General features: G+C 44.5%; 1 protein-coding gene across 2 annotated transcripts in view; it reads right to left on the bottom strand.

Annotated features, from left to right (window-relative positions):
• TRAPPC8 (trafficking protein particle complex subunit 8) overlaps nucleotides 1-2,741 on the bottom strand; it is an 84,752-nt gene extending 82,011 nt beyond the window's left edge. The window contains exon 1 of one of the 2 annotated variants that reach the window (XM_084849619.1): nucleotides 2,335-2,741. In XM_084849619.1, coding sequence (XP_084705745.1) covers nucleotides 2,335-2,491 — 157 coding nt within the window. In that variant the 5' untranslated portion in view covers nucleotides 2,492-2,741. The remainder of the gene's footprint in view (nucleotides 1-2,334) is intronic. The other variant, XM_084849620.1, reaches the window with a different exon arrangement.
• Nucleotides 2,742-13,852: the final 11,111 nt, after the last annotated feature.

The following is a 13,852-nucleotide window of genomic DNA, read 5'->3' as shown; positions in this document are numbered from 1 at the left end:
CTTAGATACTTTTCCTATTTGTTATGTTTCCAAACAAGCACATTTGTTAACTGGAGAAATTCCCTGTAGACCTCTATTTAAAAATTCACCTGTCCAACTTACAGTCTTTCCTAATTTCAGACACATCAAAACAGAGTGCAAATGAAAAGAGCTACAGAAGAACCTGGATCTCTGGGCTGTTTAGAAGCTAAACAACAAACCATGGGTTAACTGCTGTGTTGATGAGCCCCTAAACAACCCATCAGTCCAAGTTTGGACATCATGCTCACAACCTCTTATCACACTGATCAGAGGTTGTTTACAGAAACTGGAAGCAGCTCACAGGTGGTGTGCGTCCCTCTTAATTGTGGGTTAAATAACCCATGATTTGCTGCTGTGATGTGCAAACTGGATCATTGTTTCCATGGCTAAAATGGAACACTGAAATGCTACTTAAATGTCTGTTTAAATTGTTCTATTATATTAAAGGAGCAATCCTATGAAGGTTTAGACAGAAAAAAAGTCCTACAGCTGCCAGCATTCCCCAGTCAGCCATGTACTCACTTAGGAGATGTCTTGTTGAAAAATGACTCAAATTCTTAAAATAAATAAATATTATTTACTTTGATAATTAGATTTTTAACACTGGAATTAACACTGATACATTCAAATCAGACATTAGCAGACGCATTTCTACTAGTGAACTCATCGTCAAAAGGCAATATAAAACACAGTACTCAAGAACACTGCCAAGAAGAAGTCATATCTTAGCATAATGCTTTGAGGGTTGTTTATGATCTCTTTGGGGCAGGTGCTTTGCACAGAGACATGTGCGTTTATACAGCACCTGACATATGCACTATTAGAAAGCTAACACCCTAATCCTAAATGTATGTTTGTTTATTTGTTACATTAATATCCTGCCTTTCTTCTATGGAGGAAACAATTCTGTGGTCCCTAGATGGAGTCTGGGGGCCAGTGGATAATTCAGATTCCTGGATCCAAGGTCAAAGTCAGAGTTCTGACCATGGATCCAGGAATCCACACTCCCTTCTCCCTCTCTGCCAGTGCAGAGAGAACTGTGCTGGCATCCCCAGAGAAGGGGTAAAGGGAGTGTGCCGGTGGGCAGAGGGGTCTGGGGGAAGCCGAGATACAACATATCCCAAGGCCTCCCCAGCCTCCTTCCCACCTGCTCTGAACTGCCCCAGCTAGATGGGCAAAAAAACCCATCTAGCCAACAGGCAGAGTGGGAGGAGCATGGAGGCAAATATCACCTCTGTCGTTCCTCCCACTGTGCATAAGATGCCTACAAGCCTTTGAGTTCCGAGCCTTACAGGCATCACCATAAGATTGCACCCTAAGGAACTCAAACCAGCAACTGACTTCTCTAAGTGGTCTCCTACCCAAGCATGCATCAGACCCAGACCAGCTTAGCTACAGCAAGCTTATCGCTTCATGCGCCTTCATGTGCTTCATGCACATAACCAGAGGTCATGCTCTGGTTATGTGGAAAAACACATTTAGCAAAAAAAAAAACAGTTCTGAAGATTGTTATTTTTTCATAGTACTCAGCATCAATATTCACAAAAGTCTGGAAGAAGTACATATTTTATAATAGTAGTAAAGTTGTATACTTAATAAAAACAGTTTGGCAACAAAATAAAACCTAGCAAAACGGACTGTAGTGGTTTTTATGTTCAGTTAGTATAATAAACATACAACAATAACCTATAAATCACAACCAGAAAAAATGTTAATAATTTATTGTCAGTAAGCAAAGGTAGAGCATCTTGCGAAGTGTGCTTTCCAAGGGTGCAACAACTAAAATATAGTTGCTTCAAACATCATCTATATATACATTAGTCTACTTTAACTGCTTGACAGATTTGAAATATTCGTATTGCTATAACATTTTATAATTATTTTTGTAAAGCAGCTTACATCACATGGTGGATTCGTCTGCAAGTTACTATTCAGACATCCACTAGTAGTAATAACTTACCCATACAGCTCACTACAACCGTTTAATTTGAGCCAGTTGCCACAGGATAGTTGTGCTAGTAACATGCAATACCCCTTCAGAAGTAAACAAGACTTCGTCTCCCTCGTGAGCGACCACTTTCCCAAAAGGTTGAAACTGGCAGGCAAATTCCGCCATCCGAACTTCAGCGAATGGTAAAGTAAACACAGCAAAAGGGCTCCTCATCCATCTTCTGCCTCAAAGGGGTCGGGAAATTTACTGCCTCCTTCCCGACCACCTCCAACACACCCACACACTGAAGGTGCCTATGGCTTAGACGCCCCTCCCCTCCCCCTGTAAACAACCCAGTTCCGCTCCCGCCGAGTGACACCGACCTTCCGAAGTGAGGCGACAGAAGGGCTTTACCAGCTCACAGAAGCCCAAGTTGTTCTTGCGGGTGACTCTTTCCGCCTCCTCGCTACACAGCGTGGCCACCAAGGGCACGAACGAGTCCTGAAGGAACTCCTGCACCGACTGCACTCGCTGGGCCATCGCTCGCCTCTTCACTCCGACCAACCGGCGCACGCAAGCGAAGGGCCTGCCGGCCTGGCTGGCTGACTGGCCGGCTCGGCCCGCTCTCTTCTCTCGCCGCCCCTTTTAGTGCTGGAGCCGCACTGGCGAACGCGCGCTCGACCCCCGCAGCGCTGACAGCCGCTGTCTCAACTGCCACCCCACCGGCCGCTCAGCGACCGCCCAGAGCCGCCATATTGCATCTGAAGAACCCAGACCACCGGGGAAACCTTATCCCGGCGGTCCTTGCGGCTGGTCACGTGACAGCGGAGCGGGCGGGAAGAGGCGAGGCGGCGGCGGCGGCGGAGGAGACGGCGCGCACGGGGCGGGCGGAAGAGGCTATCGGGAAAGTGCGACTGCGCGGCATGCTTTGCGCGCGGGCGGCCGGGCGGGGTCGTCGCGTGCCTGTGCCGAAGCAAGGTAGAAACGAGCGGTAAGAAGATCTGTGTCGCCTGGCGGCGGCCATTCCCTCGGGCTGCGGTGAGGGCGAGAAGGCAGGCAGGGGCCACCCTCCGCTCTGCTGAGAAACCACCGTCATCAGGCTCCTCCGTTCATCAGCTGTCGCGGGGCAGCAGCCCTTCCCTCTCCGGCGGCTCTGTCAGCGGGGCGGATAGGGCAGTGCGTTTTGGTTAAGAACTAGTGAAGGGTTTGCGTTTTCCCTCCTCCCTCTCGGCCCCTTTTCCTTTTGCCTTTTCGGCTGTAAGCCTGACGACGCGAGGCTATCTTATTATTGATCTTTGTAAGCCCCTCCGGGAGCCTTTTTCTGTTGAAGATCAGGTTCAAAACGCTTCAGATAAATAACATTTATTAATAATAAATAGCAATGCATCAAATAAATAATAACTACCACTTTAGACCTGCTCATATGGCACATTTGCACGCATTTTTAGTCAGGAGTAGGTGCCGCTGCTTTCAGCTTGCTGGCGGAAAGGTAGTCACGACTGGGGAAGGCAATGGCAAACCACCCCGCTATAGTCTGCCATGAAAACGCCAGCGAAAGTGGCGTCCCTGTAGGAGTCAGCAATGGCTCGGTGCTTGCACAGGCAGAACCTTTCCTACTTCCAAGTAAGTGTGCATAGCAAACGTGCAACCACAGAAAGATGTTCCCAGACACCAGTGCAAGACTTCCGCAGACTCACCTGAATACAGGGAAGATAAAAAGTAGAGTTGGGTATCTTCTCTGTACGTATAGCACCTCATCCAAACCCTGAGATGACCTCACTCAGTGGTTTCCTGGAGACGTTAAATAGCATGGGAGACAAGATGGAACTGTGCAGGAGCCCACAGTATAGAAGCCATGGGGCTAGGGTTCAGCCTAGCCTACTCCCTGGCTTGTTGTTCTTCTCTGAGGAAGGAGGGTTTCCCCCCCTGTAGAGAATCAATCTTGCAATACCCCCACCACCACCTGCAGTTTAAAGAGGTTGGGTCTTGGAACAACTTTATCACTGGATTCTGAGCACTAAAGACACTTGTCTGGAAGAGAGCTGTGTTACAAGCTACACAAACCTATATCCAAACCTTACTCTTTTGGCATGGTAAGTGCCCTTCACAAGTAACATACACACATTTTTTGTTCAGTACACTCCTAGTCTGAGCTGTTTATTATGTTTCAGGTTACCCTTATAAACTCCATTATTTTCTTCCTGCATTTCTAGTCTTCCAGATTTGCATGCAGTTGTGGCCAGTGGTTCTATTAAGCAGTGTTTGAAGAAAAAGCAGAAGAAGCAAACTCCAAAAGTATAGCCCTGTCAGTATGTAGAATCAGCAGGGAAGCACATCTGTGACACCTTGGAAAGTGTTTCTGCTTTTGCTTCAAGTTTGCAATTAAAGATACTGCACAGTTGATGATATTTTACTGGCATTATGGTGTTTCTTTTGTTAACGGTTAGGTTGATAGTTTGGGGACTTCTCACATCTTACAAAAGTAGTCAGTGCCAGATCAGGTTAAGTCATTGCTTCACACACTAAAGTCCCAGCCTACCCATGTTTTCCTTCACACATATATGCAGCAAATAACAACAGCCACTCCCAACAACAAGATTATAGATTTGTGTCAGTCACATGTTAAGTATATGTTTGCCATTTGTACAGACTACATTTTTTGCATGTATGTGTAAAAAAAAGGTAAAGGTGTCCCCAACCAGTCGTGTCCGACTCTAGGGTGCGGTGCTCATCCCCGTTTCTAAGCCGAAGAGCCAGCGCTGTCCAAGACACTTCCGTGGTCATGTGGCCGGCATGACTGAACACCGAGGTGCACGGAACGCTGTTACCTTTCCCACCGAGGCGGTACCTATTTATCTACTTGCAATTTCTTGCTTTCGAACTGCTAGGTTGGCAGAAGCTGGGACTGAAGACGGGAGCTCACTCCGTCATGCAGTACTTGGGTCTCGAACTGCTGACCTGCCGACCTTCCAGTCTGCAGTTCAGCGTCTTAGCCACTAAGCCACCACACCATTGTATGTGTACAGTGGTTTATCTCTGTGTTAAAATGTGTGATGCAACCCTGGGTATTGTGTAAAAATACTGAAGTGTGTGCTTTAGCACAAAACCTGAATAGGAATCAGCATCCAGATCATTAAGATAAATAGATTGCATGGATTATGGGGAGGTTCTCCTCTGTATGTTCTGAACTCCTACCATTGACACTAAACATCTCCCATAATTTATCCACCTATTATGCAGACTGTATGGGAATCAGTGGGGATTATACACTGATGTTGTGTGGCTTGCTTGGAGCTGTCCAGAGCTCATAAGAACCTACCTAGCAGCTTGATCATTAATGCAGCATCATATGATGGGAACAGGAAGAGCCACATCAGTACAGCACCACACAATATGATATGCATTCATTTATTTAGGGCACGATCCTATCTGGATTCCCTTTAGCCTCCCATGGAGGGTGATGGGAATCCTGCAGAGAGCAGGAGCCGTAGAGAGGCAATTGTCACCCACTGCATTTTAGCAAGCCATCAGGGAGGGGGACTGTCAAAACTAAGCTCACTAAAGCAGGAACCATAACTTTTGCTGATGTTACTCTGTAAAGTGCCATATATCTGCATGTCACTGAAACATGATTAAGTCCTCCAAAATGTCATGGGGGGGGGGGGGTTGTGTGTGATAGATCAAAGTACAGATTTGCATTCATAAGGTCCTAGGTTCAGTGCCAAGCATCTCCAGTTAAAAGGATCTCTCCAGGTCAGCTGAAAAAGGCCTCTGGAAAGTTGCTGCTAGTCAGCATAAACATTACTGAGTTATATGTAGGCCAGTGGTTTGAATTAATATAATGCTGTTTCTTATGTTCATATGCCACTGGCATATGCTGACATCATATCATAAGTATAATTTTCCTATTAATCAGGGTAGACAGAAGATCACTGTTGTTCTGTAACCATCTTGATTAACAATAGTGGCTGTATTCTCTAAGTGTTTTTTTTTAACTTATTAAGGGAGCAATTCTATGACCACTAGTCAGCGGCTAGACAGCCATAGAATATGTGGTTTTCCGGGAACCGACCTCGGAGTCAGAGCTCCAAAGTCAGTTCCTGGAGAACCAACCTTCCACGCTGCCTCACAGGCAGCGCGAAACGGCCCCGTGCTCCATGCTTGGAAGAGGAACGTGGAGCGGCCAAAATGGAGCATTCTGGGGGTGTTCCAGGGCAGGGAAGGCAGAAATGCTGGTACAACACATCCTATGTGTCGTCTGGCAGCCTCCTCCCCCATGCTGCCTTCCTGCGGCTAGACAGCCACAATCAGCTGTCTAGCCGCAAATGCAGGGCAGGAGAAGCACGGAGGGAATGATTCCCTCCATGCTTCTCCTGCTCTGCATTGGTTAGGCAGTCGCCTCTAAGTTTGGAGGCAGCCGCTTATCCCCATAGGATTGCACCCTAAATGTACCTGATCTTAGTGACACACAGAAAAGTTACATAATTCACCACACGAGGGCATTTTAAAAAGTTCCGTCAGAAAATAAGAACTATTAGGTAATTTTAAACAACAAATGGTCCTGTGGCATATTAAAGAGTTACACATTTATTCTGGCATGAGCTTTTGTGGACTGCAGCCCACTTCTTTAGGCTGTTATTCTTAGTTGGCAAGTAAACATGGGGGTGAGGGTGTTGACAATAGTGGAGGCAAAACTTTTTAGAAATGTTTGTGTGTGTGTGTGTGAGAGAGAGAGAGAGTCTATATATGGGTGTTAGGTGTGTGTAATATGTATAGTCAGAGAGAAGTCTCAAATCCTGAGGTTTTAAAAGTCAAGAGGTTAAAATATTTGTGTATGCATTGTATTCATAACATGGGGGGAAAACAGATTCTAGGGCAGTATTTTGGTCCTTTAATTTTAAATGGAAATGGGAACAAGTAGAGTAACCATCTCTCTTGTGAGTGGATGCGGGAAATCGTGCACATTGTTCATTTGCATATTTTAAAGGATTTTTTCCCTTTTGAAGGACATTGTGGCTGGATTGAAAGGGGAGGGGAACAAAACTTGGAAGTAAACAAACAGATTTAGCTGGTCTGGATACTTCTCAGCTTGTGGATCTCAGGGTAGTGGAGAAGTGAGGGCTACCACTTCTCAACCCTTATTCATCCTGGCTAATTAAATCAGCCATGATAGAACTGGCCACATGGCTAAGAAATGTGATTGATGCCTCATTGTGGGAGGGGCATGTTCAAAAAGGTGATGGCCTCACAACTCCAGACACAATTGGATGATACTGATTATCTGGATCAATTTTAACTGGGCTTTCTGCTGGGATATGTGACTGAGACTGCTTTGGTTGCCTTGGTGGATGTTCTATGCTGGGAACTGGATGAGAGTACTGTGGCCCTATTAGTTCTTCTGGATTTCTCAGTGGCTTTTGATACCATTGACCATGGTATCCTTCTGGACCACCCAGCGGGCTGGGCTTTGGAGGGACTAAATTCCAGTGGTTCTGGTCCTTCCTGTGAGATCATGTTCTGAAGGTGGTATTAGGGGGCTACTGCTTGGTACCATGGCGGTTGGTCCATGGTGTCGCACAGGGTTCTGTTCTGTTCCCTATGTTATTTAACATCTACGTGAAATCACTGGGAGAGATCATCTGGAGGTTAGGAGTGAGATGCCATCAGTATGCTGATGACACTTTAGCTCCATTGTTGTTTGTTACCTAGGGGTGTTTCCCTGACAACGGAAGGAGAAGCAAATGGAGGAGTACTGGATTTTTTAAAAGGAATCGGCTTTGCTGCACTTTGGTCCATGCAGGGGTCCAAAAGTGAGTGCTCTGCACCAGTGAAAATCACTTCACAGAACATAATTCTGGGTGGGGGTTGGTGTGAACGTCATCTGACTGGCAGGGGCTGCTCAACCAATAAGAGAGGCTTCTCCCCTCCTCCAGGCTCTCCCCCGCCCCCTCTTTCTCCTTTCCCCTAAAGCTCCAGATGCACCTGCATTCCAGGAACAACCCTCATCAACCACAATGGGAGTTACTTCTGAGTAGACACACACATGTTTGTGCTGGGAAATGGGAAACACCTTTTGTGTCCATAAAAATCACTCCTTCTTTCTCTCTCCCCTCCCTGCACTTGCATTAAGTACTTTCTTAAAGCGACACTCATTAAAAGAACAGAGTATTAAATAAACAATCAGTAGGAACACAGTGTTCTATCTGCTGTGCTGGATCAATCAAAGCTTCGACATTAAGGTTCCTAAATGCGTTATTTCGATTCATGGCAATCTTGGCGACTCCCTGGAGTGCGCATTTTGAGGACAAGCCTCATTGAACACAATGGGAGCTACTTCCAAGTTGACACATATATGCCTGTGCTGGGAAAGATGGCGGGGGACAGGACACAGGGATGGGAAACCAGCCCCCTTTTTAACCCGATGCTGCGCAGGATTCCTATAACAAAAGTGTGAAGAAGTTACTTCCTAAGGCAACAAACCAAACAACGGAGAGTCGGAGCCTCGAGATTCTCCTTTACAGCCTTTAGGGAATTTGTGCTTTAAACTGTGCCATTTCAATTGAGGGCGATCTCTGTAAATTCTGATGTGGGCATTCAAAGGCAAGCGTCACTGACCACAATGGGAGTTACTTCTGAGTAGACACTAATTGGTTTGTGCAGGGACGGGAAACACACAGGAAACACCCCTTGACTGGGGTCACGGTGAAAGGCCCTGGGCAGGGCTAGCATACCCAAGGTAAATGTGGGGATTGGGGCACACAGCAACTATACCACGGAGAACCTGCCTTAAGGAAAAGAATTGGACTTTAAGCAATCTCAGGAAATCCGGGTTTTCCCTGATAAGCTCCGGGGTGGCTGCTGGATGGCCACGACGCCATCTATCCCTAATGACCTCCAAAAGCAGCCAGCTCGGAGTCAATAGCTCATGGAGAAACCCCTCTGATTCCAAGAAAGCAGTTGACACCTTTGAACATTGCCTAAATTTGATAATGGAATAGATGAAGGTGAGCAAGCTGAGATTAAATCCAGAAAAGACAGAGTTGCTGTTAGTCAGTAGAACACCTGGCCTGGAGATTGTGATTCAATCTGTTCTGGATGGGATGGTATAAAAATACAATAAATAAAACCCTGGGAGTGATGTAGGGCAGACTATTTTATATATTTATTAGTAACAATGAATGGATGCCGATTGCAAATAAAATACTCAGCCAGGCTGGCAACTTCAAAGTTGTAATTCATGTTTTTAGGTGATTCTCTCCAACAAGTACATGACAGACTACATATATGTCACTGAAATGCATATATGTCTCACTGAAATGAAACTAATAAGCAGTGACAGTGAAACTGAAGATGCCAAAACAACCTCAGTGGATAAGGGTTGAGCTCTGCTGAAACAGACAAGTGGTTGTCACCATATCATGCACAGTTCTTTGAGTTGCTAAAATTAATTAGTGCGGCCTTCCCCAAACTGGTGCCTCTAGATGTGTTGGACTACAGTGTCCAGCATTCCCAACCAGCTATGCTGTCTGGGGAATGTTGGGTGTTCTAGTCCAAAACATGGAGGGCACCAGGTTGGGATGGCTGAATTAGGGCGCAGTCCTATTCGTCTAGCTAGTCAGTGGCTAGACAGCCATAGGATTGGCCGGGTTCCCTGAGAACCGACCACCCCCTCCCGCACCACCTTGTAGGCAGTGTGGATCAGCCCCGCGCTCATAAGAACAGCACAGAGCGGGAAAAACAGTGTTCCGCGGGGCGGGGAGGTCAGAAGTGCTGGTGCTACACTTCCTGTGTGTCATCCAGCCACCTCTCCCCATGCTCCGAGGTCCTGAAATCAGCTGTCTACCCATGAAAGCAGGGTGGTGGGAGTGCGGAGGAGACCCGCTCCTCACCACTCCTCCTGCCCTGCACTGGATAGGCGGTCGCCCCCCTAATCAGAGGCAACTATTGATCTGCATAGGATTGCTCCCTTAATGTGTCAACAGTTTTGAGTACCTTTTTTTTTTCTTACATTTAAAAAAGGACACTTTGGATGTAATGGTTTTGTTTAATCCAAGAATTGCGATGGCCGAGTGGGAACAAGTGAGCACGGTGGGTCCTGCATGCTCATTGCTTCTGCTTTCAGTCAACAACCTAGGAATGCCCTGGGTGTTAACATGATGACCGAACCCAGGAACTTGGTTGTTTAAGGGCTAAGCAGCCCAGAGTTAACCCAACTATCACCCATGGTTCGTTTTGGAGAGTTTAATCCCTAAATAATCCAGAGTTCCTGGGTTCAAATGGCACGATAACAACCCAGGAATAGGGCAGTCCTAGGTTCTTGACTGAAAGCAGAAGCAACGAGCACACGGAAGGCAGTGCGGTCGCTTACTTCCCCCTCAGCCATGGCAATTCCTGGGTTAAACAACCCAGGAATTGCTGTTACATGTAAACTGAGTCTATAAGGAAAGAATATGCTATTGTTTTTAAATTTTTACAAGTATTCCAATAAAAAATCTATATAATACTACATTTAAATCACATTAAGTGTGCTTTAATGTTTTTCTTCAAATATTTCAACTCAAATTCTTGTGGTATTTTGGGACAAAAGATTAACCGAGAGTACTTTTTTTAGCTTTGTTTACTAAATAGCAGTAAAATACGCTAAATTAGATCACTCTCTAGGACATCAGAAAATTTTCCTATGCAAATGACCCTATGCAAATTAGCCTAATTTGCATTAAATTTTTCTGGAAAACCCTCATCACAGTTTAGTATGCAGATGTCAACTGTAGGATACGATCCAAAATCATCAGTAAACTTTATAAAGACTACTGTGGTGTGGGTTTTCTTCCTTTGCTGATATTATGTTTGTCACATCTGCTCCCATAGTAATTTTCATTTTGTTACCTTGTCAATTAAATATTCCACAAGGACTGAGGTCACAGGACACTGATTCTTTACAGTAAACAATGTAGAAGTTAAAGATTACACCTGCATTCCAGGAAATTTGGGAGGAACTTGCTCTGTGGCAACCAATGTTGACTTCAGGTTCAAAAGATTTAGAGATGCAAATTGCTACAACAGCATTTGAATACTTTTCTTTGAGTAAAACATTTTCCTATATTTTTCATCACGGTGATATCCTTGTTTCTAAATGCAAAGAACTGGATAAGTAACATCACAGAAAATGAGTTCCAAATTAAAAGCAATCCATCCCTTTGCAGGAAGGCCAACACCTTGTTTGTATTGGGTGGGTGGGAGAAGTGGCATGATTGTTTTGAAGTTACAAGAAAATGATCTGAGGAAATCCCCTAGCGTATTATTAATTAGCCTTTTATGTTGTCAGGGTATCTTGGAACAAGACAGAGTGGCACCACAGAATGTCCTGTGTCATTTTGTCAGCAATTGCTGCTTGAATCCTTGTTGATTCATAGATTACAATATCACTCCTAAAAATGATTGGACTAAAAATACTGACAGCAAGGGCTAATGCAGGGAAGTAGTCAGAGGGTATTTCTGATGATTCAGAATAAGGATAATTATGTGGGTAAGCTACCTTAAGTTGATTTCTTTTGGCAACTACTTCATTTGAAACTGCTTATCTGATCACTTCAAAAAGTAATCCCACAAAGTTCAAGCATTGTATCAGAATGGTTCTTAGACCTAAATTTCCACATACTCATTTTTTAATTTCAGTATAATCACTCAAAAGATTCAGTAGATCCATTTCATGTTTTACATTCTTATGTGCCATCCATTTTGTTTGTTTGTTTGTTTGCATACTAGTCATAAGTCTCATGATAGGCCATGAACTTTATCCAACCTCTCTTCTGAAAGCCCTGCGTTCCCCTCTGCTTGCCTTGCTTCTTTATATTCCATTGGCTTCATTTTGTTCCAGCAGACCATTAGGCTAAATCACACATCCATTTTAAAGCACTTTAATTATCACTTGGGAAGCTTCTCCTGCTTCAGTTAATGCTGAAGTTCATGACCTTACACAGTGCACAGGACATTATGAGGTGCCATTCTGTCTTGTGCCTAACTGCTAAGTGTTCACAAGTTATGCATTGTCCACTTTAAATGTCACCACATGCAAACCAACTTGTTACGCCCATGTGTGAGGACTTCACAGTGTGCCCCATAGATGAGTGTGCCAGAGAAGGCAGACTGGAAACTTATTGAAGAGCTTGGTGCTCTAGGATCCCCAACCTGAATATAGTGTTGGCAAAGTTTCTTTTGGAGCTGTCAGCTGTGTAGTGGCGATAATCATTTGATAAAGGAGTATTTCCATATCCTTATTGATCAACCCTTTAAAGCTTGTTAATAAACTCAGTGAGCAACTTTGGGATAAATTAAGCACTACTGGAGTACATGTACAACTTGGGCCTTTGAATTATAAGAGTTCAGATTGTTATTTTTTCATTTATTATTTTAAAAATTAAAAAAAACACACACAATCAAGAACAGAAGCATACTAAGCAGATTGCTTTGTATAAATAATACAAATCTTAAAACCAAACCAAAAATTAAAACCAAATATTATGGCCATGTTGGCCAAAAGAAAAAAACATTCAAAATCCATGTTAGGGTAACACCTTTATTAGACCAACTCAAAGGTCACAAAAACGTATGCAAGCTTTCACGATCTCCAGATCTCATGAAGCAGGATATTGAAAAATGCAGGCATTATGTGGATTTCGTATTATTTATGTGTGTAAATGCTGTCAGGTGTAGTGGGAAGATACATGCCTTGAGGTTTTTGGATCACTGTTTTCAGCCATATGTATCTTCTTTATATGTTATAGTGGTTCGTGCAGTGGATGGATTACAACTTGCTTTTCCCACAACATGTGAAACAGCTGAAGGCCACAATCTTATGTACTTAAGAGAACAGTCCTATGGCCCACTAGACACTGTCTAGCGGGCCATAGGATATGCTCATTTCCAGGAATCCCAGAAAACTGACTGCCCCTCTTGTCGACACACCCAATGTGTCTGTCGTATGCCAGCTTCCTCTCCCGGTTCTCCCCCCCCCCTGCCCCGCTGCTAGGGAATGATCCCCCGTGCCTCTCCTGCCTTGCTTTGGATAGGCCAGAGGCAGCTGCCTGTCTAGTTAGGATTGTGCCCTTACTTGAGTATGAAGCTGCAATCCTATAAATATTTACCTGGGAGTAAGTCCAACTGAACTCAAGACTTACCTTTGAGTAGACAAGTGCAGGATTACTCTGCAAGTCTAATTAAACTTAAAATATGTTTATTTTAAATCTATTCATTGATGAACAACTTAAAATGTACCCATATTTATGTCAAAATTGCAGTTTGTACCCTACCAGTATGTCAAAACAGCACCATCCACAACAAGAGGGAGTTGTCAACAGGCTCGGAGAAACCCCAAGGTTGCACAAGTACACACACACACAAAATCTTTAAGGGAGTACCCTAGCAGTGGGGCAGGTGGGGACCAGTGTCCCACAAGAGGGCAGGGCTGTCTGTCACCGTGCAACACTTTGTCGCTGGCCCCACTTGGGCGCATCCTTAGTATACAATCCCATGGCTGGCTGGGGAATACTGGGAGTTGTAGGTCTTTTTTCTGTCTAAACATGGATAGGATTCCGCCCTAAATCTCAGTAAAAGTACGGAGCTGTCCAAGGATTGTATCTAACGTTAGTCTAAGGTCTACTCTAAGCAGCACTAATATTGGATGTAATCCCAAACTTCAAAGACAAGCATGCATACGCAATGTATATGAATCTTTTAAAGTCAAGTGTTGTTGATCCTTGTGATTTTCTTCCCCGTTTTCTAGTAGTAGTGTCTTTCTTACAGCGACCTGCGATAAAGTGTTTTAGGAATGCGAAGGAGAGACGTGTTCGACAGTTAAACGCCGTTTCTTTCCCGATTTGTAGACATAATAAAAACCGTGAC

The sequence above is a fragment of the Heloderma suspectum genome, chromosome 4 (assembly GCF_057233095.1).
Source record: "Heloderma suspectum isolate Gila_16-S chromosome 4, 16-S_ref, whole genome shotgun sequence".
Classification (NCBI taxonomy): domain Eukaryota; kingdom Metazoa; phylum Chordata; class Lepidosauria; order Squamata; family Helodermatidae; genus Heloderma; species Heloderma suspectum.
This window is presented reverse-complemented; position numbering and strand designations above follow the sequence as displayed.